This window comes from Corythoichthys intestinalis, chromosome 18 (assembly GCF_030265065.1).
Source record: "Corythoichthys intestinalis isolate RoL2023-P3 chromosome 18, ASM3026506v1, whole genome shotgun sequence".
NCBI lineage: Eukaryota > Metazoa > Chordata > Actinopteri > Syngnathiformes > Syngnathidae > Corythoichthys > Corythoichthys intestinalis.
The window spans coordinates 23,880,313-23,904,392 of NC_080412.1; the positions used below are offsets into that span (position 1 = coordinate 23,880,313).

Genomic DNA, 24,080 nt, shown 5'->3' on the forward strand with positions numbered 1-24,080 from the left:
AGTGTCAGCAATAAAATTAACTTACAAGAATATTTATAATAATAAGTTGAAAATGAGCGTTTTTTTGTTTCCCATCATTCTTGAGGGGAATTCTAAATCAGGCTGCTGGCAGGACAGCTATACTTTTCACCAAGATCATCATCCACTGAATATGGTACGCCTTCCGGTGTCGTGCCAATGTAGTTACCTCAGTCAAAAATTGTATCCCCTGGGCGGAGCCATATGGAGGTAGATTTGTTTGTTCATTATTCGATAAAAAAAGTTACTTTTTTGATTGAAGTAATGTTGTGTTTGGGCCACATTTTGGCTAGGACACTTGTGTCATTATTAATCAATCAAAAAATAAGTTGCCTCATACAAAAAAGTAGGGCTGTCAAACGATTAAAGTTTTTAATCGAGTTAATTACAGCTTAAAAATTAATTAATCGTTATTAATCGCAATTCAAACCATCTATAAAATATGCCATATTTTTCTGTAAATTATTGTTGGAATGGAAAGACACAAGACGGACATAAACATTTAACATACTGTACATAAGTACTGTATTAGTTTATTGTAACAATAAATCAACAAGGTGGCATTAACATTAGTAACATTCTATTAAAGCGATCCATGGATAGAAAGACTTGAAGTTCTTAAAAGATAAATGTTATAGTTATAGAAATGTTATATTAAAACCACTCTTAATGTTTTCGTTTGATTAAAATTTGTAAAATTTTCAATCAAAAAATAAACTAATAGCTCGCCGTTGTTGATGTCAATAATTACACCATGCTCACTTATGGTGCTGAAAGCCCTAAAATCAGTTGGACCCAGGCGCCAGCAGAGGGCGCCAAATGCTAAAAAACAAGTAACAAGCAGACATTACACTCTGCTGTCATTCTAATCTGTTTGAGCGGGGCATGTGCGTTAATTGTGTCAAATATTTTAACGTGATTAATTTAAAAAAATTAATTACCGCCCGTTAATGCGATCATTTTGACAGCCCTAAAAAAATTTATATATTTTCAAAAGAAAAATCACTTAAATCAAAAAAGAACAATTTTAATCATAGAAAAAAAGTTTTTGGATGCGAAAAAATATTTGAGACTCAAAACTTTGCATTTAAACACTTAGTTTTTCTTTTAATAGAGTTTTCTTTGATTTTAGCAATCCTTTTTGTGTTTGGGCCATATCATGGGTAGGGCATTTGTGTCTAAATCATTCAATCCCCCAAAAAGTTGCTTCAATCATTAAAAAATATTTTCAATCAAAGAAGAAAAACATTTAAGAAATAGAAGAAATAAGAATAAGAAATAAGAAATAAAATTGCCCTCGCCATTTTTTCAAAAATGAAATTATAAAATGATATGCAAAGCAAATGACCGTCTAAGTTGCTAGTCACATGAGCTGTTCGAAAAATTATTTTGACCCATCTTAAAAATATCTTTTTTTGTTCATTTCATTCATTTTTGTTGTTTGTTTTCTTGCTTTACAACTTTTATATATATAGGAAAGTCAATTATATGCAATGACACTTTTCGGACAACAGCGGGGGCCTGGCCTCCCTGCCCCTCCCCCTTAAACTCCGCTTATTGCCTGGATGCTTGTTTTGAAGTGTAATTTTTGTTCGCTTCGTTCCTTTTTAGAGTTGCGCTAAATTTTCTCACTAGGACGTTTTTTGTTAAATTAATATACTTAGTTATTATAGTTTTAGTTACTATAGTTTTGCACCTGCCCCATCATTTTGGGTCCACCAATCGGCCCCCGTTCCTGACAGTATGATAGTTGGAGCCTTTGTTTATAAACTACAACCAGATTTCTGAAACTCAAACCAATGATTAACTTAGCTTGAGGCCACCCGCTCATGCCATGCAACGCAAACAACACGAAACCAAACCAACACACAAGCTTTGAGATATCTCTCTCTTCAAGAAAATGTTTGAACAGTGTGGCATCAGCATTAAAAGTGAATAACTACACAAGCTATCAAGCGGGGAAAAAAAACCTAGCTCGTATAATTGTGAAATATCTTGACACTTGACCCCGAGAGAATCTTAGCCTTGAAATACTGTACTAATCTCACACACGTAGAGTAGAGCTGATTGTTTTTCAGCAAAGGTACTGTAAAACAAACAACCTGAGAGGACAGATGTTCAATGCTGATAGTGACCTTCGCTTTCTCTATGCCCCAAACTGGGCGTGTCCAAACATGTAAACACTCTTCACATGTTATTTTATCTGATCTTTTATCAGAAAAAAATGGCCTATTTTGAGGAAACGACAAACAAGGGCTATATAGGTTTGTTAAACATTTCTCTTTGAGGCATTAATATTGGCTGCCATTGAAGGCAATAGATGTACATTTCATTTTGACTTTGAGGGCTGGCAGCGATTATTCTCAGAGACTATCAGCCCATTTTTTTGACTGTGTTGCTTGTGTCAGGAAATTATTACATACAGTGCCTTGCAAAAGTATTCGGCCCCCTTGAACCTTGCAACCTTTCGCCACATTTCAGGCTTCAAACATAAAGATATAAAATTTTAATTTTTTGTCAAGAATCAACAACAAGCGGGACACAATCGTGAAGTGGAACAAAATTTATTGGATAATTTAAACTTTTTTAACAAATAAAAAACTGAAAATTGGGGCGTGCAATATTATTCGGCCCCCTTGCGTTAATATTTTGTAGCGCCACCTTTTGCTCCAATTACAGCTGCAAGTCGCTTGGAGCCTGGGGCTCTCCAGGTTATACTTGGCGGACGGGTACTCTTTGAATAATCACAATGCCTTATTTGCTGAGCTGAGCGTGTGTAACATAGGTAGATTGTGTGACATAATTCATAATGCTTGGAATCTATAAGAGAATAGCATGCTCAGAACTGGTTTTCTACAGGTGCCAGTTTTCGATTCCCACCCCTATGTAGGACTGTATTGATACAGTTCAGAGAAAAAAATGACTGGTAAAACAAGGACAGGAAGACAGGTGTATGAACGCCCTGATTGGTCGTTGGCCGGTGGGTGTGTCAGTGGGCAAGTGTTCATATCAAGATGCCGTGTGGCCATGTGCGAATAAGTTGTGTAGGAAGCATAAAGTCGGCAGGTACATGGATAATACGATGCAGTGTTATGTAATATCATCACCAATTTGAAATCTACTCATTTATAGAGCGGTTTGACTTACAAAATCAATTGTAGTCAAATCACAAAACACATATAACATATTCATATACAGGGGTGCACATAAGTGGTCCGCATGCGCACTGGACGCAGACAAACGCGCTGGCCCTCAACGGGTTCCATACGCTTTTGCGTACCGATGGCTGACCACTGTATTTGCAGCGGACATGAGAAAATCACTTCTCAAAATGTCAAAGAGGCAGGCCCCACTGAGTAATTATTTCCGTGTTCCCCTCCTCCCGTCAAAAGACAGACAGACGACAGAGACGTCACCAGAGCTACCGGAAAAAAGAACTTTTGCTGAAAAGTGGCTGCAGGAGGTACCATGGCTAGAAGCAAATGTTGTTCGCACGGAAATGTGGTGCAACATTTGCTGTGAGAATCCCAATGTCGTTAATAAGAGCAGCGCATTTTATGTAGGGTCATAGAATTTTAGCCATCCAAACTTTGAAAAGCATGAAAAAAAACAGAGCATGTGGCAATGAAGCAAACTCTCGATGTCACACAGGACCCCACTCGCCCTAAGGACAAGTGGCGGAAAAAAGTTATTGAAGAACAGCGCCATGCACTGACAAACGTGTTTTTGCTCGCATTTCACAAAGCTAAACATGCACGTTCAATGAGCTCTTATGAGGAGGACATCCCACTTTTACAAAGGCTTGGAGTTAATGTGGGAGCCGCATATGAATGCCCTTTATTTTGAATTAGTGCTTTTATGTTTATTTCTTTACATTTCACTTCAAAGTAATGGCAATTTTGTTGTGCCAGTTGATGTTAATCAAGCGTTAATTGTTTATATAATTAATTAAAGGTAATTGGCTTTAAGTAAAGCTTGTCATAATTTTATCGCATCAGGCGGGTCGGCTCTCAAGCTCAATGAGGACCAAGTCACATCTCCAGGTCCTCCTCTGAGAACCTGGGCAAAAAAAATATGTGCACCCTTGTTCATATATCTTATAAATGAAACAGTGTCAAGTGTTTAAAAAAATCTGTCTATGCTTTCACATTTTCCCCCAGTTGGTGAAGACAGTCGACCTGGACCCTCGGCACAACTATGTCATGGGCTTCCACCCCCATGGAGTCCTGGTGGCAGGAGCCTTTACCAATTTCTGCACCTATTCCACAGGCTTCAGAGAACTATTCCCAGGCCTCAAAAGCTACCTGCTCATGCTGCCACTTTGGTTTCGAGCCCCATTCTTCAGAGACTATATCATGTGTGCAGGTTTGCTCACCATTAACTCAATTCAGTTTATTTTAAATTGTGTATGTTCAAGACTTTCTAGTAGGTATGTGACAGTAGTGACACCGCATGTACCACAAACTATTCACGAGCCCCGTTGCTGCAGTGGAACAATTACTGCCTTAACTTTTTTAATGCCAAAGTTGCAAAATTGTGACGAGTAACATTGTGATGAGCAACATTGGACCTTGCACCTTGCAGTGCAAAGATATCTGCCATCTCTTGTTGTAAAGTAGTAACTACATTAGGTACCATATTTACAGCTCTGGCTTGTTAAAGTCAGCAATATCGCTTGTCACAATTTTGCGACTTTGTCGCTTAAAGAGTTTAATATCTCTTGGTAATATAAAAAAAAATAATAAGATGCTCCTGGTTAGGGTTGGTATCTAAGTAGGTTTGACATTAGCTAGTATAAGCATGTGCGCTCTCTGGTTGGGCTTTTTGTCAAGTTCAAAAATAGATCCTTAGGTAGACATTGTAAAATTACCCAAAAATAAGGAGAGAAGACACTCAGTTTTCTTGGCCAAGGAGGTCAAACATGTGACTCGTGAGTCACCAAGATTGATCTAAAGGACAAAAACCCTCCTTGGTATTTTATTTAGGGGTTTTCCCTGAACAAGATTGAGGCCGCCCTAAGGGGAAGGGTAAAGCAAGCTGGCGACACCCATGTGGTTTTCGATTGGATATGTGTGTGCATGTAGGTGGAATTAAGTGATACACGTGTGTGGAGCAAGAGCTTATGTAAACAATCAAAACAATCATATAAACAGTCAAAATAATATATAAACAGTCAAAATAATGCAGACACTTTTAGTTATGCAACGTTAGACAATCAGCACAATAATCCAAACACTTCCAGTTATGCACCGCTGTGGCCCTGGAAGATGTCCTCGGAGGTCTAGACGAAAGTCCAGACGCCAGGTGCTGAGGATGCCTCGGAAGGTCTAGTTACGCAATGATGCCGCCATGAAGCAAAGCAGTTGTCACACCGACCCTCTTTTACTCTTTGTAACACTTAAGCATTATACTACAATCTGGTATAGCAAGCAATAATCATTTACTGGTTATATACGTAAGAAAAATATGGCAATATGTATTATTTATGGTATATATGAGCACAAGCAAATCTAGAAGTAAGAAGAATATGGCAATATGTATTATTTATGGTATATGAGCACAAGCAAATCTAGAAGTAAGCAGAATATGGCAATATGTCACAAGCAAATATTCAATCAACCAACCAAGCAAATATTTAATCAATCAAACCCCGATAATTATCTCAACACTTTTCTTGTGTCTGGGCTGATGAGACGTTTGTCGAGCGACCCGGGTTGTTGTAGTTCATTTAAACTTTTTAAATAACACATACGCCTCTTTAACATTGGAGTGGAAGTTTGGGACAGTCCCGAAAGAGTGGCAGACTGCTGTGCTGGTTCCTCTTTTTAAAAAGGGGGACCAGAGGGTTGTGCCAACTACAGTGGGGCAAATAAGTATTTAGTCAACTACCAATTGTGCAAGTTCTCCTACTTGAAAAGATTAGAGAGGCCTGTAATTGTCAACATGGGTAAACCTCAACCATGAGAGACAGAAACTGGGAAAAAAACAGAAAATAACATTGTTTGTTTTTTAAAGAATTTATTTCCAAATTAGAGTGGAAAATAAGTATTTGGTCACCTACAAACAAGCAAGATTTCTGGCTGTCAAAGAGTTCTAACTTCTTCTAACGAGGATCCACTCGTTACCTGTATTATTGGCACCTGTTTTAACTCATTATCGGTATAAAAGACACCTGTCCATAAAATCAGTCAGTCACACTCCAATCTCCACTATGGCCAAGACCAAAGAGCTGTCGAAGGACACCAGAGACAAAATTGTAGACCTGCACCAGGCTGGGAAGACTGAATCTGCAATAGGTAAAAAGCGTGGTGTAAAGAAATAAACTGTGGGAGTAATTATGAGAAAATGGAAGACATGCAAGACCACTGATAATCTCCCTCGATCTGGGGCTCCATGCAAGATCTCACAAAATGATAACAAGAACGGTGAGCAAAAATCCCAGAACCACACGGGGGGACCTAGTGAATGTCCTACCGAGAGCCGGGACCACAGTAACAAAGGCTACTATCAGTAACACAATGCGCAGCCAGGGACTCAAATCCTGCACTTCCAGACGTGTCCCCCTGCTTAAGCCAGTACACGGCCAGGCCCGTCTGTGGTTCATTAGAGAGCATTTGGATGATCCAGAAGAGGACTGGGAGAATATGTTATGGTCAGATGAAACCAAAATAGAACTTTTTGGTAGAAACACAGGTTCTCGTGTTTGAAGGAAAAAGAATACTGAATTGCACCACACCCACTGTGAAGCATGGGGGTGGAAACATCATGCTTTGGGGCTGTTTTTCTGCAAAGGATGGCTGAATTGTGTAAAGGAAAGAATGAATGGGGGCATGTATTGAGAGAGTTTGAGTGAAAATCTCCTTCCATCAGCAAGGGCATTGAAAATGAGACGTGGCTGGGTCTTTCAGCATGACAATGATCCCAAACACACAGCCAGGGCAACAAAGGAGTGGCTTCATAAGAAACATTTCAAGGTCCTGGAGTGGCCCAGCCAGTCTCCAGATCTCAACCCCATAGAAAATCTGTGGAGGGAGTTGAAAGTCCGTGTTGCCCAACGACAGCCCCAAAACATCACTGCTTTAGAGGAGATCTGCATGGAGGAATGGGCCAAAATACCAGCAACAGTGTGTGAAAAGCTTGTGAAGAGTTAGAGAAAACATTTGGCTTCCGTTATTACCAACAAAGGGTACATAACAAAGTTTTGAGATGAACTTTTGGTATTGACCAAATACTTATTTTCCACCATGATTTGCAAATAAATTCTTCATACAATCAAACAATGTGATTTTCTGTTTTTATTCCACATTGTGTCTCTCATGGTTGAGGTTTACCCACGTTGACAATTACAGGCCTCTCTGATCTTTTCAAGTGGGAGAACTTGCACAATGAGTGGTTGACTAAATACTTATTTGCCCCACTGTACAGGGGCATCACACTCCTCGGCCTCCCTGGAAAAGTCTATTCCAAGGTACTAGAAAGGAGGGTCTGGCCGATTGTCGAACCTCTGATTGAGGAGGATCAATGTGGGCTCCATCCTGGGCGTGGAACAACGGACCAGCTCTTTACTCTTGCTGGAATCCTGGAGGGGGCTTGGGAGTATGCTCATCCCGTCTACATGTGCTTTGTGGACCTGGAAAAGGCGTATGACCGGGTCCCTTGGGATGTACTGTGGAAGGTACTGCGGGAGTATGGGGTGAGGGAGCCACTCCTTAGAGCTTTCCAATCCCTGTTCAGCCAAAATGAAAGTTGTGTCCGTGTTCTCGGTATGTAAGTCAGACTTGTCTCAAGTGGGTGTTGGCCTTTGCCAGGGTTGCGCTTTGTCACCAATTCTTTTCGTGATTTTCATGGACAGAATATCAAGGCGTAGTCATGGTGGAGAGGGTTTACAGTTTTGTGGGCTGAGAATTGCATCGCTGTTTTTTGTAGATGATGTGGTCCTGTTTGCATCATCAGCCTGTGATCTGCAGCACATTCACTGGACCGGTTTGCAGCTGCGTGTGAAGCTCACGGATGAGGATCAGCACCTATAAATCTGAGGCCATGGTTCTCTTCAGGAAACCGGTTGATTGCCTTATTTGGGTAGGGAATGAGGTCCTGCCCCGTGAAGGAGTTGAAGTATCTTGGGGTCTTGTTCATGAGTGAGGGAACAATAGAGTGTGAGATTGGACGGAGAATCGGGACAGCAGGAGTGGTATTGCAGTCGCTTTATCACACTGTTGCAACGAAGAGGGTGCTGAGCCGAGAGGCAAAGCTCTCCATCTACTCTTTGATCTTCAGCGATGGGTCATGACCGAAAGAACAAGATCACGGATACAAGCAGCCGAAATGGATTTTCTCAGGCTGATAGCTGGCATCTCACTTACAGACAGGGTGAGAAACGCTGCTATTCGCGAGAGGCACAGAGTTGAGTCCTCCTTCACGTACAACGGAGTCAGTTGAAGTGGTTCGCGCATCTGGTGCGGATGCTATCAGGGCGCCTCCCTAGAGAGGTATTCCTGACACGTCCAGCTGGGAGGAGACCTCGGGGCAGGCCCAGAACCAGGTGGAGGGATTATATCTCGACACTGTCTTGGGAGCGCCTCGGGATCCCCCAGTCAGAGCTAGTGTAACTGGTGTGTCTTTGCTGAGCGCATTCCGATCCCACTTCCCCGAGGTCAAGACTCAAACCCGCGCCGCACGATGTGTCCACTCGGCAGGCGGAAACACGTACCGTACCATCGCGGGCACTCACCGATGTCACACCCCCATAGCGGTGCCCTATTTTCGGCTTGGACCGCATCAGAGTCTGATGGCTGGATGGAGCCCTGGTGGCCCATTATTCTTACTTCCTGCTTTTATGCCATTGGCGTAGTCACCTGCCACTCAAACATGTCGGAAGTAGCGTTGAAGTTGGCTCTTTATGTCAAAATGATTCAATCGAAAAAAAGTGCCTTCAAAACTTTTTCCACTTTTAACAAAAAAAAAAAAAAAACTTTTTGCTTTTCAAAAAAAGGGACACGTCAATAAAAAATTATATATTTCAAATAAAAAAATATTTTCCCAAAAAATATATTTTTGCAAAAGGTTTTTTTTCTTTGATTAAAAATAGTTTTTTTGATTGAAGCAACTTTTATTGGCATTGAATGATTTAGACACAAATGTCCTACCCATAATATGGCTCAAACACAAAAAGAATTGCTTCGATCAAAGAAAAGTTTCAATGAAAAATGAAGTGTTCAAATGCGAATTTCTGAGTCTCAAATAGCTTTTCACATTCAAACCTTTTTTTCTACGATTGAATTTTTTTTATTTTTGATTGAAGTGATTTTTCTTTTGAAAATATATATTTTTTTGTTTGAAGCAACTTATTTTTTGATTGAATAATAAAGACACAAATGTCCTAGCCAAAATGTGGTCCAAATGCAAAATTACATGACTTCAATCAAAAAAGTTGTTTCAATCCAAAAAAACTTGACTTCAATCAAAAAAAAAAATCAATCAAAGAAAAATAGTTTTCAAATACATTTTTTTGAGTTTCAAATTTATTTTTGCATTCAAACACATTTTTTTTTGATTGAAGTGACTTTTTCTTTGATTGAAAATATATATTTTGATTGAAGCAACTTTTTATTTGATTGAAGCAACTTTTTTTTGATTGAATAATAAAGACACAAATCTACCTCCATATAAACCTAGCTGCTAAGAGAGCTGTAGCAATCACTCACTTTACAAACAGTAAAGATTGTTCTCAGCACTTTTATACAAAATTTCAAATCAGTAAGAAGTAAGCACATAAATATTATGCACTAAAATGCATTTTTATATGATGGCAATTTAATTTTTGCTCGTTACCAAAAAAAAAAAAAAAAAACGAAACAAAAAATATAATTGTTATTTTTTTTCAGACCATTAAATGTATTGAATCGGATCGAAAATTGTGTCCCCCGTATCAAAAATCGTACTGAACCGTGACTTAACTCCATCGTTGCATCCCTATGGAACACCATTGCAGAAGCTATGATGGAAAAAGTTTTCATTTGCCTAAATGCTTAAATTATTAAACACATTTTATTTATTCTGTGTTTCTGTGCAATATTAATATTGTTGTCTTTTACCTAAGAGGCATGGTCTATTGTTTTTAGTTGTGATTTCTTAAAAAATATTTTTGAAATTTCAATATTTATCACGTTTAAATGGGTGTACTTGATATATTAATATAAACTGTATTCTCACTGTGTTATTGTGAATTGGTTTTTAAAAAATTGGGGGGTGCAATAATATCGCATATCACAATAATTTATTAGATAAATTATCGCACAATAAAATGTTATCGCGACATGTTGAGCAACTGCTTGATTTTACAACTTTGGGATCATTTGACATACGAGGCTCCCTATTCAGCTTATACTGTGATTTCATCACCCCATATTGTGTATTTATTCTACCTCTGTTGCAATGCTGCAGGTCTGATTCCATCTGACAAAGAGAGTGCCAGTTATCCTCTCCGGCAGAGGGGTGGTGGTAATGCTGTTGCAATTGCTGTTGGTGGTGCTCCAGAGGCCCTTGATGCCCACCCTGGGACTTATAACGTACTCTTGGCCAAAAAGAAAGGTTTCATTAAAATGGCTATGGAGAATGGGTAAGATCAAAAGTCCTGATTTTCCAAGGTTTTGTTGCTTACAGACAGGATTGCGTCAGTCTCTATGCTCAATATTTTTTGCGGTTTGCGTGTAAATTTGTAAAAAGAAGTTTATTCAAGCAGTGGAATTTCCTGGGTTTACTTCTCATGTGATTTGAGATTAACTGAGATTAGATAAAACTGAAATTTTTAATTGTTTTTTTCCCAGGGCTCACTTGGTGCCAGTCTTCTCATTTGGTGAGAACGAGGTGTTTGACCAAGTGGGGAACCCAAGAGGAACTTGGCTGAGAAGTGTACAGGAACAATTGCAAAGCATCATGGGTATCTCCCTTCCTCTTTTCCATGCTCGTGGGATTTTCCAATACTCCTTTGGTCTCATGCCGTACAGAAAACCCATTCATACCATTGGTGAGTGCACTAAGTTTGAATTTGACTGATTTGACCTATGTCCTGTCCACACCTATGCAAATAGCGCAAATTGTCACTCAATGGACATTGGTTTTGCAAACTTAGCAGGCATTATCGTACTCTACCATTTTATGTGATTCCTTATTGTTGGCAGAAACTCACGCAGGCGACAGTTTGTGAAAATGAGTAGAAATTTAGAAAATGACAAATTGTAACCATTTAGCGGTCTTGTTATTGGGCTGACACTAGTGTGAAAAGTCCTTTAGTGTGAAAATTATCAAGTGAATTGTTGAGCAACATGTAGGAGTTGTGAAAACATCAAATGAACATTGGCAACCTTTTGGCAGAGTTCAGCTTGTAAAACGTAAAACAAGGTGTCAAAACACAATTGAATTATTACAATTATTATGATGCAAACTGACTGCCACTTACCCATTTCGAAATTGTGTTAAGCTAAAAACCCACTGTAAAGAGACACATAATGATTCATACTCATTCACCATTGATGAGAGCACTGAGGCAGGAGTGACCGGTGCAAGATTTTAAAGGAGCTATTTTCATTTGTGCGCAGTTGGACGGCCAATTAGGGTGAAAAAGAACGAGAAACCAACAAGCGAGGAGCTTGATGCCCTTCACCAGTTGTACATGGACGAGCTCAGCCATCTCTTTGAGCAGCACAAGAGCAACTACGGCGTGGACAAAGAGACCCACCTGAACTTTGTCTGAAATTGACCCAGGAAGCATTATTATTTATTCTGAAGTTTTTTTTTTTTTTGGATTGGCTTTGTAAAATCAAATTATTTCAACATTGTAATGGCAGTTAAATAAAAATATTTTCGTTGTGAAACAAGCTTTATATGTTTGTATACAATATAACTGGGCCTTGGTGATAAATTGATTTAATTAATTGAGCCCTTTTTCCCCTCCCCAACCCATAAGGAATGAAGTCTGCAAGGGAAAAAAAATAAGTATGTCAAATCTATCTAGAAGTATACAAGGTGTTGGCGAGAGAATGAAAATCTAGTAACAGGTTATTCAATATATATAAGATTTTACTGAAGTTATTCAATATATACGTATATACAGTGAGGAAATTAAGTATTCGAACACCCTGCGATTTTGTAATTCCTCCCACTGAGAAATGACGGGCGGGTTTGAAGTTTTCATGGTAGGTGCTTGTCCACTATGAGAACCCTCCCCCCCACCCAAAAAATCCAGAAATCACAGTGTATGATAAAAAAAAATCCAGAAATCACAGTGTATGATTTTTTTGAACAATTGATTTGTTTTTATACTGCTGTAAATAAGTATTTGAACACATGAGAAAATCAATGTTAATATTCACAATGTTTGCACACACTGCAACAGGGATTTTGCACAACTGCTCCACACAGATGCTCTTTAGATCAATCGGGTTTCTGGGCTGTCACTGAGAAACACAGAGTTTGAGCTTCCTCAAAAGATTTTCTATTGGGATTATGTCTTTTAGATTATTGCACAATAAACCTAAAATCAGAGCTGTGCATATTGTTAAAAAAACAATAAAAAATAAAAGTTAATACACTCATGTAAAGCTGTCAGAACACGAGGGGCGAATGACGTTGGGATACATACATACAGTGCCTTGCAAAAGTATTCGGCCCCCTTGAACCTTGCAACCTTTCGCCACATTTCAGGCTTCAAACATAAAGATATAAAATTTTAATTTTTTGTCAATCAACAACAAGTGGGACACAATCGTGAAGTGGAACAAAATTTATTGGATAATTTAAACTTTTTTAACAAATAAAAAACTGAAAAGTGGGGCGTGCAATATTATTCGGCCCCCTTGCGTTAATACTTTGTAGCGCCACCTTTTGCTCCAATTACAGCTGCAAGTCGCTTGGGGTATGTTTCTATCAGTTTTGCACATCGAGAGACTGACATTCTTGCCCATTCTTCCTTGCAAAACAGCTCGAGCTCAGTGAGGTTGGATGGAGAGTGTTTGTGAACAGCAGTCTTCAGCTCTTTCCACAGATTCTCGATTGGATTCAGGTCTGGACTTTGACTTGGCCATTCTAACAACTGGATACGTTTATTTTTCAACCATTCCATTGTAGATTTGGCTTTATGTTTTGGATCATTGTCCTGTTGGAAGATAAATCTCTGTCCCAGTCTCAGGTCTTGTGCAGATACCAACAGGTTTTCTTCCAGAATGTTCCTGTATTTGGCTGCATCCATCTTCCCGTCAATTTTAACCATCTTCCCTGTCCCTGCTGAAGAAAAGCAGGCCCAAACCATGATGCTGCCACCACCATGTTTGACAGTGGGGATGGTGTGTTCAGGGTGATGAGCTGTGTTGCTTTTACGCCAAACATATCGTTTTGCATTGTGGCCAAAAAGTTCAATTTTGGTTTCATCTGACCAGAGCACCTTCTTCCACATGTTTGGTGTGTCTCCCAGGTGGCTTGTGGCAAACTTTAAACGAGACTTTTTATGGATATCTTTGAGAAATGGCTTTCTTCTTGCTACTCTTCCATAAAGGCCAGATTTGTGCAGTGTACGACTGATTGTTGTCCTATGGACAGACTCTCCCACCTCAGCTGTAGATCTCTGCAGTTCATCCAGAGTGATCATGGGCCTCTTGGCTGCATCTCTGATCAGTTTTCTCCTTGTTTGAGAAGAAAGTTTGGAAGGATGGCCGGGTCTTGTTAGATTTGCAGTGGTCTGATGCTCCTTCCATTTCAATATGATGGGTTGCACAGTGCTCCTTGAGATGTTTAAAGCTTGGGAAATCTTTTTGTATCCAAATCCGGCTTTAAACTTCTCCACAACAGTATCTCGGACCTGCCTGGTGTGTTCCTTGGTTTTCATAATGCTCTCTGCACTTTAAACAGAACCCTGAGACTATCACAGAGCAGGTGCATTTATACGGAGACTTGATTACACACAGATGGATTCTATTTATCATCATCGGTCATTTAGGACAACATTGGATCATTCAGAGATCCTCACTGAACTTCTGGAGTGAGTTTGCTGCACTGAAAGTAAAGGGGCCGAATAATATTGCACGCCCCACTTTTCAGTTTTTTATTTGTTAAAAAAGTTTAAATTACCCAATAAATGTTGTTCCACTTCACGATTGTGTCCCACTTGTTGTTGATTCTTGACAAAAAAAATTAAATTTCATATCTTTATGTTTGAAGCCTGAAATGTGGCGAAAGGTTGCAAGATTCAAGGGGGCCGAATACTTTTGCAAGGCACTGTATGCATACGCATACCGTAGAGGTCCCTCTTAGCCAAATAGATGCCAGGAATACTAGGCAATAGTCAGTGGCAAAGCAGTTATTATGTTCTGTAAACTTTGGGAGCAGCGAGTACCAGCCGTATGGCATTTTTGCCTTTCGTATCCTGAAATTTCTTTCTTAACAAGAGCCAAGCAATATTTTCCCGTTGAGGTGTGTCTTAACATGAAAATTCTGTATGTAGAGACGTTCGTAAGTATAGGTACGACTGTCATGATTCTGGTGTTGGAACATGTTTCCAAATGATAAGACTGTCTGTGAACTTTGGCAAATTGTCTTTTATGAGATGTTGGCTTAATCTGGATATTTCCAAATTGAACGTCTGTCTGACTGGACGATGGCCTGATTCTTTCAACATATTTTTGGACAATGCGTATGTGTGTGTTTGACTAACAAGCTGAAATCAAAAAGTGTGTGACAGTTTGCAGGATATGAGATCCCATCTGAAAGTGGGTTTATTTGAATTGTAAGGACAACTCTGAAATGAACCCATTTAAAGGAGCATCCACAATATACTGTAAATACTAGAATCCATTGGAAATAAAGTTTTTACAAGATACTTGTTGTCATGCGATAATATTAAGCGCTGGATATGAATAGTTAAGTGTCTGGTCTCCCCTTGAGTGAGTCTGTGTGAGGTCAGAGTAACAGCATTATAGACTTATTTTTAAAGCGAGAGATCAAAGTACAAACCAGGAAGGATCTTATCTTTGATTTTCATTGAATGACAAGAAAACATGCTGCACAGATGAACACAAACACATGGTAAATACTTAAGGCAATTCACTAGATATCTTTATTTTTGACATCTGCACCATACGAAGTTAATGAAATATTACTGATAAATATGTAGCAAAAAATCAGAAAAGTGAAAGCCTATTCCAAGAATTTTGAAACCCAAACGTTCACCGAATTGAGTTGAATTGCTTCATAACATCGTACGGCCATGGTTTATGTTTGTAACGGTACACACTAGTCACGGTTCAGTATGTCAGGCAAAAAAAAAAAAAAAAAAGTTTTTTTTAATAACAGCATTTGAAAGATTGTTCTATAGCAGGGGTGTCCAAACTTTTTGCAAAGGGGGTCAGATTTGGTGTGGTAAAAATGTGGGGGGGGCGACCTTGGCTGACGTCCTTAACGTAGAACAATATATTTAAGCAAATTTTAGCAAACCATTCCATGTGTAACAGTTGCTTTATTCTTTTTTTTAATTAACAATTTCAACAATCTCACAACTAGCATTTGTGGTGTTCTCTTTCGACTCTCGGGCTCTTGCGAAATACTGCTGCTGTAAAATTAAATTAATTAACTAATGACCAATTTATTAAGTCTGTGTGGGGGCCAGACGTTATTGATTTTATGACAGAGGCTGGGGGCCGGATGAAATTTGACCAAGGGCCGCATTTGGCCCCCGGGCCGGACTTTGGACATGCCTGTTCTATAGGCTAAAACTAAAAAGCAGCTCTTATTAACGTGCTAAATAAATAGAAGGAAACATCAAACTTGTGAATTTGTGTTTTTATTGTTCTGGCATCTTTTAATTCACAGTTTATGTGCAAAAATAGATAGCACACCCTTTCTGTAGGGATTAAAAAAAAAAAAAAAAAAAAATGAGGTTACAGTTAAAGTCAGGTAGCACTCACCAGCTGGCAATCTTGGTAACTTTTTTTTTTTTTTTTAATAAAAATAAGATACCACAGTTTTCAATGTTGAATTACACACAGTTAAATGTAAACAATTACTGTACCAGTGAACATACAGTACAATCTGGTTTAAGATATATTTTTATATTGGCTACAATAAAATAAAAAGTGCAAATCGTTCCAAAACTGAAAAACTAATACTCACTCATACTGTTTCAATGACTTTAGCCTACGGCTAGAGCAAAAAATACATTTCCTGGTAACTTATTTTATTTTATTTTATTTTTTTAAAATAAAAATAATATAAAACAGTTTTCAAAGTTTGATTACATACAGTTAAATGTAAACAATTACCAGTGAACATACAGTACAATCTGGCTTAAGATATATTTTCATATTGGCTACAATAAAATAAAAAGTGCAAATCGTTCCAAAACTGAAAAACTAATACTCACTCATACTGTTTCAATGACTTTAGCCTACAGCTAGAGCAAAAAATACATTTCCCGGTAACTTTTTTTAAATTTTCATTTATTTATTTTTTAAATAAAAATAATATACAACAGTTTTCAAAGTTTGATTACACACAGTTAAATGTAAACAATTACCAGTGGACATACAGTACAATCTGGCTTAAGATATATTTTCATATTGACTACAATAAAATAAAAAGTGTAAATCGTTCCAAAACTGAAAAACTAATACTCACTCATACTGTTTCAATGACTTTAGCTTACGGCTAGAGCAAAAAATACATTTCCTGATGTGAAATTATAAAATAAATTCACTTAAAAAAGTGTAAATTATACTGCATTTGATAGTTCCACCATGTACAATCGCCATAACTTTCCTAGTAGTGATCAATAAAAGTGATCTTCTTTTTTCTGTTATGTCAGTTGTTGGTTTTTGGAGTAAAGGAGGATTAACTCTGACATGGATTATTTATTCATTTTCTATTCTCAAACGTATTTGCCATCTGACTGCGTGCACCGAACCGTGATGGTACACAACGAATACAAATACCGTTACACACTTAATATAAAATGTCCAATGTGCAGTGTTGTTTTCTTCAACGAAAGTTTTTTTTCATGACCACAACAAGACGATAACAAGCTAAAAAGGTGTTTTGGTAGACTAAAACATAGCGAGATTAATGCCAGTTTTCGTCTGACGAGACAAGAACGAGTTGAAAATGCGCAAAAGTTTCCGTCACATGTTCACAATGTGTAACATTTTATGTGTAGTTAGCCTGCATCATAGCAGTGTCTGGTTGTGTCACTCATGTGACGTGCTGCCCCAACTCACCAGTGTGTCGTCTTCAGTCTCCAAACTTGCACCAACTGTAAGATTTGTTTTTTTATCTTGGCTAGGGAGAATATGCAATGTTGCTTTAGCCTTCAAAGGTCTGTGCTGGGTGATCATCACACACTAAATGTAACTCATAGCGTTAGCATAGCATTGGCATTGGTAACGCTAACGGCGAGCATCCTCTTAAACTCTCGGACAACTTTTTTTTTACATACAGTTGGTGGCGTCTTGGTGGGTATTATTTATAATTGAAAATAATGTACAGTGATCGCTCGTTTTTCGTGGTTAATGTGGACCAGAACCCGCCACGATAAGTGAAAAACCGCGAAGTAGCCCCCCGCCCCCATTTTTTTTTGTTGTGTGTTCAATGTATTTATTCAGATTTAGCATTGGAAAGAGATACATATACTGTAAGACATATGTTTTCACCTTTTTCCCAAAGAATAATGAAAAAAAAAACATGTATATATTTTTTAATAAATTGTTTTTAATTATGATAAGTTTTAACCATGTTACTGTCCCACCAAATTATTTTTAAACAAGAATACGGAAGAAAAATGTTTGTCTTTATTAAATACTTCTTTGAGTGAGTCCACTCAAATCTGCTCAAGCTGCTCACTTACACACAGTGAGTTGCCACAGCAACTGTTTAGCAAGTTAAACGATGACAGACGCATGTGGCACTTTAAAGTTTCGGCTCTCTGGCAAGATCAAACCTTAACGTCTATCAATCATCGTTAACTTTAATAAGCAACTCCAGTGCACTGCCTAACCAGGAAAAGCGGCAGGAGCGAGTGTGAGAGACTACATAATCGGATCGGGAAGGCTCTATAAAAATATTGCATTTATTTATTCATTTTTTAATTGAAAAAAATAAAAACTGCGATGGACTGAGAGCGCGAAGTAGTGAGGAAACCCTGTACTCTTTTCCTGCTGAGTGTGTATTATCACCAAGTTGGCGCTGTCCTTGTAGACACTCACAATAATATAATTATATGTACTCTTCCGTCAATCTTCATTCGAAATAGTTGGAAACCTTTATTTATTCATTTATTTTTGGAGTAAATTAATCTAATTTTACAGATGAAAACATTGAACGTTGACTAAAACGAGACAAAATTAGACTTTTTCTAGAGTTTAGAGTTTTCCTCAACAAAAACTAGACGATGACAAAACATTTTGAGATGACTAAAATCTGCCTAATGCTAATAAGTATTATCGTCCAAAATACTAGGACGAAAATTAAAAGGGCTGCCAAAAACAACACTGCTACAGTACCTACTGTACATGTCATGGTTTAAGTATTTCTTTTAATACTTATACTATTCTCAAAAAGACAGATGATCAGTCAAACGCATGACTCACCACACTGTAAAACTGGCTATTTGAAGTTCTCTTTGCCCAATTTGACAAAGGTATTTCACAAAATGAAATGAGCAAGTCTAATTGCAAGAACGTTGAGCCTTTGGCTCAACTCGAGTGAGTCATTGCCTAACTGTCACCTCGTGCCATGGACTGTATGACGATATCAAAAAGCTGTCTCGGTCCTTGCTTGCGCTCCCATCAGATATGTGTAATGGGGTCAAAATTTTGGGACGCAGTGCAAGAGATAAAAAGGGCAAAAGGTTTTTATCAGGCAATCGAAGTTGGCTTTCACCCCACCTCTATTACTGTAGCCAGTGTGATGAAATCCTGTTGAGGAGACCATACAGTTCCCCTGCAATTTGGTTAAAAAAGTCAAGAGTGACCACTGTGAAGTTGCCCCCCCCCCCCCGTCAGACGCAAATTTATTTATTAAAAAAAAAAAAAAAAAGTCAATTATTTGTGCTACGTTTGTGCTGTAAAAAGTTTTGTTTGTGTTGCTATCGTTTTTAAGATATCTGAGGTCAAAAAGCCTCTTATTTGGATTACGTCAATCATTTATGGTTTGTTTGTGGTGTAAGAATTCTTTTATTTGCTGTTATCATTTTTGAGATATCAATTTTTAAACTACAAAGTAGAATTATGCTTTTTATACAGTTTGGCTGTGCGCTTCGGATCGTTGTCATGTTGGAAGATCCAGCCACGACTCATCTTTAAGTCTCTGACTGAGGGAAGGAGGTTGTGGCTCATAATCTGATGATACATTTCACCAGTACCAATCATCCTCTGCTTTATACAATATAGTTGTCCTGTCCCCTTTGCTGAAAAGCACCCCAAAGCATGAGGTTTTCAACCCCTATACTTCACAGTAGGGATGGTTTTTCTGGGATTGTACTCATTCTTCTTTTTCTTCCACACACGACGATTAAAGTTTGCACCAAAAAGTTCTACTTTGGTATCGTCTGACCACATGACTTTCTCCCATGACCCATCAGCATCATTCAGATGTTCCCTAGCAAACTTCAGATGGGCCTTCACGTGTAGTGGCTTCAACAGGGGAACCTTCTGAGTAATGCATTGCACCATAGTGTTCTACTGACAGTAGCCTTTGAAACTGCATCCCGCTCTCTTCAGGTCTCCTGCCTCATCCTGCTCCTGCCGTAGAGTTCTAGGCTGAGCTCTCACTTTTCTCATCATGAGTGATGGCCCGAAAGGAGAGGTTTTACATGGAGCCCCAGTTCGACGTGGATTTTTGGTCATGTTTAGCCTTTCCCATTTTCCAACAATTGCTGCAACTGTTGATTTATTCTCACTAAGCGCTTTTCAATTGTCCCATAGCCTTTTCCAACTTTGTGGAGCTCAACCATTTTTTTCTCTGGTGTCTTTCAAAAGCTCTAGCAGTTGGGTTATGACTGACTGTGGGGTGCACAGGTGACAATAATGAGCTCAAACTGGTGGTGGGTGGGTGTGTACTCATGGGGTAAAGGTGGACTTTTCTTTAAGGTACACTGGCAACTCTTTGAGTGTCTTTATTATTGCTGATTCTCAGGGGTACAAATACTTATGAACCCCAGCGAAATGGAGAAAACAAGCAATAAAATTGACTGCACTGATAAAAAGAAGTCTAATAAGCTCAAAAACTCCAAATACATCCTTTTTAACGGTGCTTTGAAGACGATACGTGATTGAACAGGCAGGCATGAGCATAGAACGGCAAGTCTGCGTCTGATAGGTCTCATGGAGTCATGTGATTATTTTTGCGACGTCTAACTGGTGAAATTAGTAGCGTTACTCTTGGCATCGCTGGCAAAAAAAAAAAAAATCTAATATGTAGAATACAGAGGAAAAATGTAATGACTCTTGTGTAGTCCAAAGTAGCGGAGTAAGAGTAGCATTTTTTCTTTTCACAAATCTACACAAGTAAAAGTAAAAAGCATGGCTTAGTAAAATTACTCTTAGAAGTACATTTTTCTCAAAAAGTTACTCAACTAACTGTAACGGAGTACATGTAACGCGTCACTACCCACCTCTGCCCATAAGTACCCTAAAATTAGCCAAGAGAAAATGACGATCACACTGACATGATCTGTTGAGACTGCAGCTTTGAAGCGGCGTAAAAAAAAAAGAAGAAGAAAAATCTCACAAGTGCAGTGTTGCAGTCAAGATCCTTCATGTCCAGTTTTACATTTTTTTTTTCAATTCAAATTAATGGGTTTTGTCTATTTTTGAGGCTAATATGTTCATGAAGTAGGTTATAGTGAAAAAAATAACTATTTGTTCATATAGATAAAGTTGTGCTGAAAAAAAAAAAAACAATACCAAGCAAGCAAGAGCATGCGAAACATTTTTATATGTGGTATAGAGCAGAGGTGGGTAAAAACGCGTAACATTTACTCAGTTACATTTACTTGAGCAACTTTTTGAGAAAAATGTACTTCTTAGAGTAGTTTTACCATGTAATACTTTTTTACTTTTACTTGAGTATATTTGTGAAGAAACACTACTCTTATTCCACTACTTTGGGAAACACAAGAGTTGTTACATTTTTCGTCTTTATTCTTCATATTGACTTCATTATTGCCAGAGATGCCGACAGTGGCCGTCTCAGTTTCACCAATGAGATGTCGAAACAATAACCACATGACTCCATTATACCAATCAGAGTAGACAATGTTTTCCTCCACTAGAGGGCACTCTTGCTGTTGGGTGGGTGATGTTTCATTTTGATGTTCTGATTTGAATTCAATGATTTTTGTCATCATCATTTTAGCCTAATTGGTCATGTAATAGGTTATAATTAGGGTTGTTCAGATCATGTTTTTTTTCTTGTTTATTATGACAATAAATCCTCAACATGGCATTTACATTATTAACATTCTTTCTGTGAGAGGGATCCACGGATAGAAAGACTTGTGACTTTGTATATTGTTACTAAATATTGCCATCTAGTGTATTTGTTGAGCTTTTAGTAAATCATACTGTAGCCATGCCCAAATGCATTATGGGAAGTGGAAAAATGACTGTGCATAGTGCTACCAATTGATATATCTTCTCTGCGGTGGGAAATAACGTATGGTGTAAAGAAAAAGATAAATTGCTACCTTGCTTACCCACATTGCTTCCCTTGATATTTCTAATCGCAGGGAGAAGGATTGTAAAGCTTTAGCCAGTTAAAAAAAGGCTCCAAAGGCTGCCAAAATTCACTCTACTAATTTTACACTGCCTTTTGTCTCTCTGTATAGGTAAAACGGCGCCATTATAGATTGAGCGCTACAATGCGCGAGTGGGTCGTGCAGCGCATGCATTAATTGCATTAAATATTTTAACGTGACACATAAAAAAAAAAAAAAAATTACCGCCATTATCTGGATACATTTGATTACCCTACCTTAAGCCTACACTAAAGACTCTGGATGAGTGTAACAAATTATGTCTGTAACGTTAAATACAATTAGAAAACGATTTAATTAAAAAATATACTGTATATATATTTAAAAAAGGCATGGCCGATATTTTTTTGCCGATTCCGATACTTTGAAAATGACGTGATCGGACCCGATCGATGCCGATCGATCGGGACATCTCTAGGTATAATACAATATAATATTAATAATAATAATAACAGTTCATATCGGTGAAGTTCTGCTGAGAAAAAAAAAAAGCATAAATGATTAAAAAAAAAAAAACAAATATTGTAAGCAGTTACTCACAATGTTTCTCATTACTTGCGTATTCTTTTCAACAAATACTTTTCTACTTGTACTTCAGTAAATTTTTTGGATGACTACTTTTACTTTTACTTCAGTAATATTATTTAGAAGTAAGAATTTTTGGCTACTCTACCCACCTCTGGTATAGAAGCAAAACAAAAAGTGTTTAATTTAACAAAAAATGGCCAAAAGGCTCAGGGCTTTAAAGGTTAATAAGGAATTTACCAAGCTGTGTATGCTCATTTTTCAGTGAAGTAACCCCAAAAATACCCCCAAATTAATACGAAGTGACCAAAAATATACAGGAAGTGACGCATAGATCAAAGCCTCCCCAATGAATTCTGGTGGCTCCATATGAAACCAAGGTGCAATGAGGACAAGTTGCAGCTCCGCGTGCCCTTGTTTGCGGAGAAGACACCGTCGAATTCACTCACGCGCACACGCGCGCGGACGGCTAAATGGCTCCGCCCCCCCGTGATTAAATGCCGAACCGTAGTCACTGCTCCTTGCAGTTGAAGTCATGACGGGGGAGCTGTGAGCTTGGACCTTTTTAGCACCTTAGCACGTAGATCCAGTACATCTGATTTTCATTTTTCTTTTCCCGGACAGTTTTGACATCCAAGAAGCATGAAGACCATCCTTGCTGCATACTCCGGCGTGCTTAAAGGTAAGCAAGGTGCAGGGAAGACTGCAGAAGCTCCTAAACTGGTCAAACAAATCAGCTGCCATTCACACAGTCAACATGCTTAGATATAACGGACTGAGGTAAATGATTGTATCTTGGACAGTGAAAACTAATGATTTCAGAAATGTTTGTTATTTGGCTGGCATTATTTTACATTGGTCATCATGTATACAAAATTAGAACAGCACCAATTATTTAAAGATAAAAGCAGCATTATATAAATATGACATCAGTTCAGAGTACGACTAAATGACAAAAATAACAACAATATTTGAAACTCTATTTTGTGTTCACTCAACTTCGTATAACGTACTGAAATGAAATGCACTAATCTCTGCGTTTATATTTTAACCCCGAAATCATTTACACACGTATAAATGACAAAATTCTTAATATATTTTTTAAAGTTCTGTTGAGTTTTATTATTGTTTTCTATTTTGAACAGACACGGAAAAATAACAATAGCAAGCAAAACGATAACCAATACTAGGATGGATGGTTAGATAGATAAACTTTATTTGTTATTCTGGTATGCATACACAAGTGAATACAGAACGTTAAGAATAAAATACAAAGCAAAATAAAAATAGATAAAATGTAAAACTGTAAAACAGACAAACAAACAAACAAACAAATAAACAATCCAATACTGTTGTACCATTGCTTCCAAGTTATTGAATCAGTATGGAAAATGGAAATATTAAAAGTGTGTCCAATATTAACTTTTACTTTTTGGCCAACTTTCCTTTTCATTAGTTCAGTCCAAACGTGCACAGTGTTTATGCGGGTCATAAATTGATTTTGTCCAAATTCGGGCCTTAAAAAGCATTAAACTAAATATTCTAGACATTAAAAATGATATAAGCTTGATGGTTTGAAAAAAAAAAACAAAAAACAAAAACATTTAAACATAATTTTTTAGAGTTGTCCGATATTAGCAGGTAACCGATAACATCGGCTAATACAAGCATTTTAAAATGATGTCAGATAATATTAACAATGGGTTTTCATTATCGATTTTGGGCCAATATGTGTGTTGCCTTC

General features: G+C 38.0%; 2 protein-coding genes across 2 annotated transcripts in view; both read left to right on the forward strand.

The window, feature by feature from the left end:
* Positions 1-12,642, forward strand: part of mogat2 (monoacylglycerol O-acyltransferase 2) — a 30,480-nt gene extending 17,838 nt beyond the window's left edge. Inside the window, exons 3-6 of the mRNA XM_057821784.1 lie at positions 4,179-4,383; positions 10,462-10,636; positions 10,845-11,044; positions 11,616-12,642. Of these exons, the coding sequence (XP_057677767.1) occupies positions 4,179-4,383; positions 10,462-10,636; positions 10,845-11,044; positions 11,616-11,770 (735 nt within the window). The 3' untranslated portion in view covers positions 11,771-12,642. The remainder of the gene's footprint in view (positions 1-4,178; positions 4,384-10,461; positions 10,637-10,844; positions 11,045-11,615) is intronic.
* Positions 12,643-22,377: 9,735 nt separating this feature from the next.
* dgat2 (diacylglycerol O-acyltransferase 2) overlaps positions 22,378-24,080 on the forward strand; it is a 34,781-nt gene continuing 33,078 nt past the window's right edge. Inside the window, exon 1 of the mRNA XM_057821417.1 lies at positions 22,378-23,018. Within this exon, the coding sequence (XP_057677400.1) occupies positions 22,979-23,018 (40 nt within the window). The 5' untranslated portion in view covers positions 22,378-22,978. The remainder of the gene's footprint in view (positions 23,019-24,080) is intronic.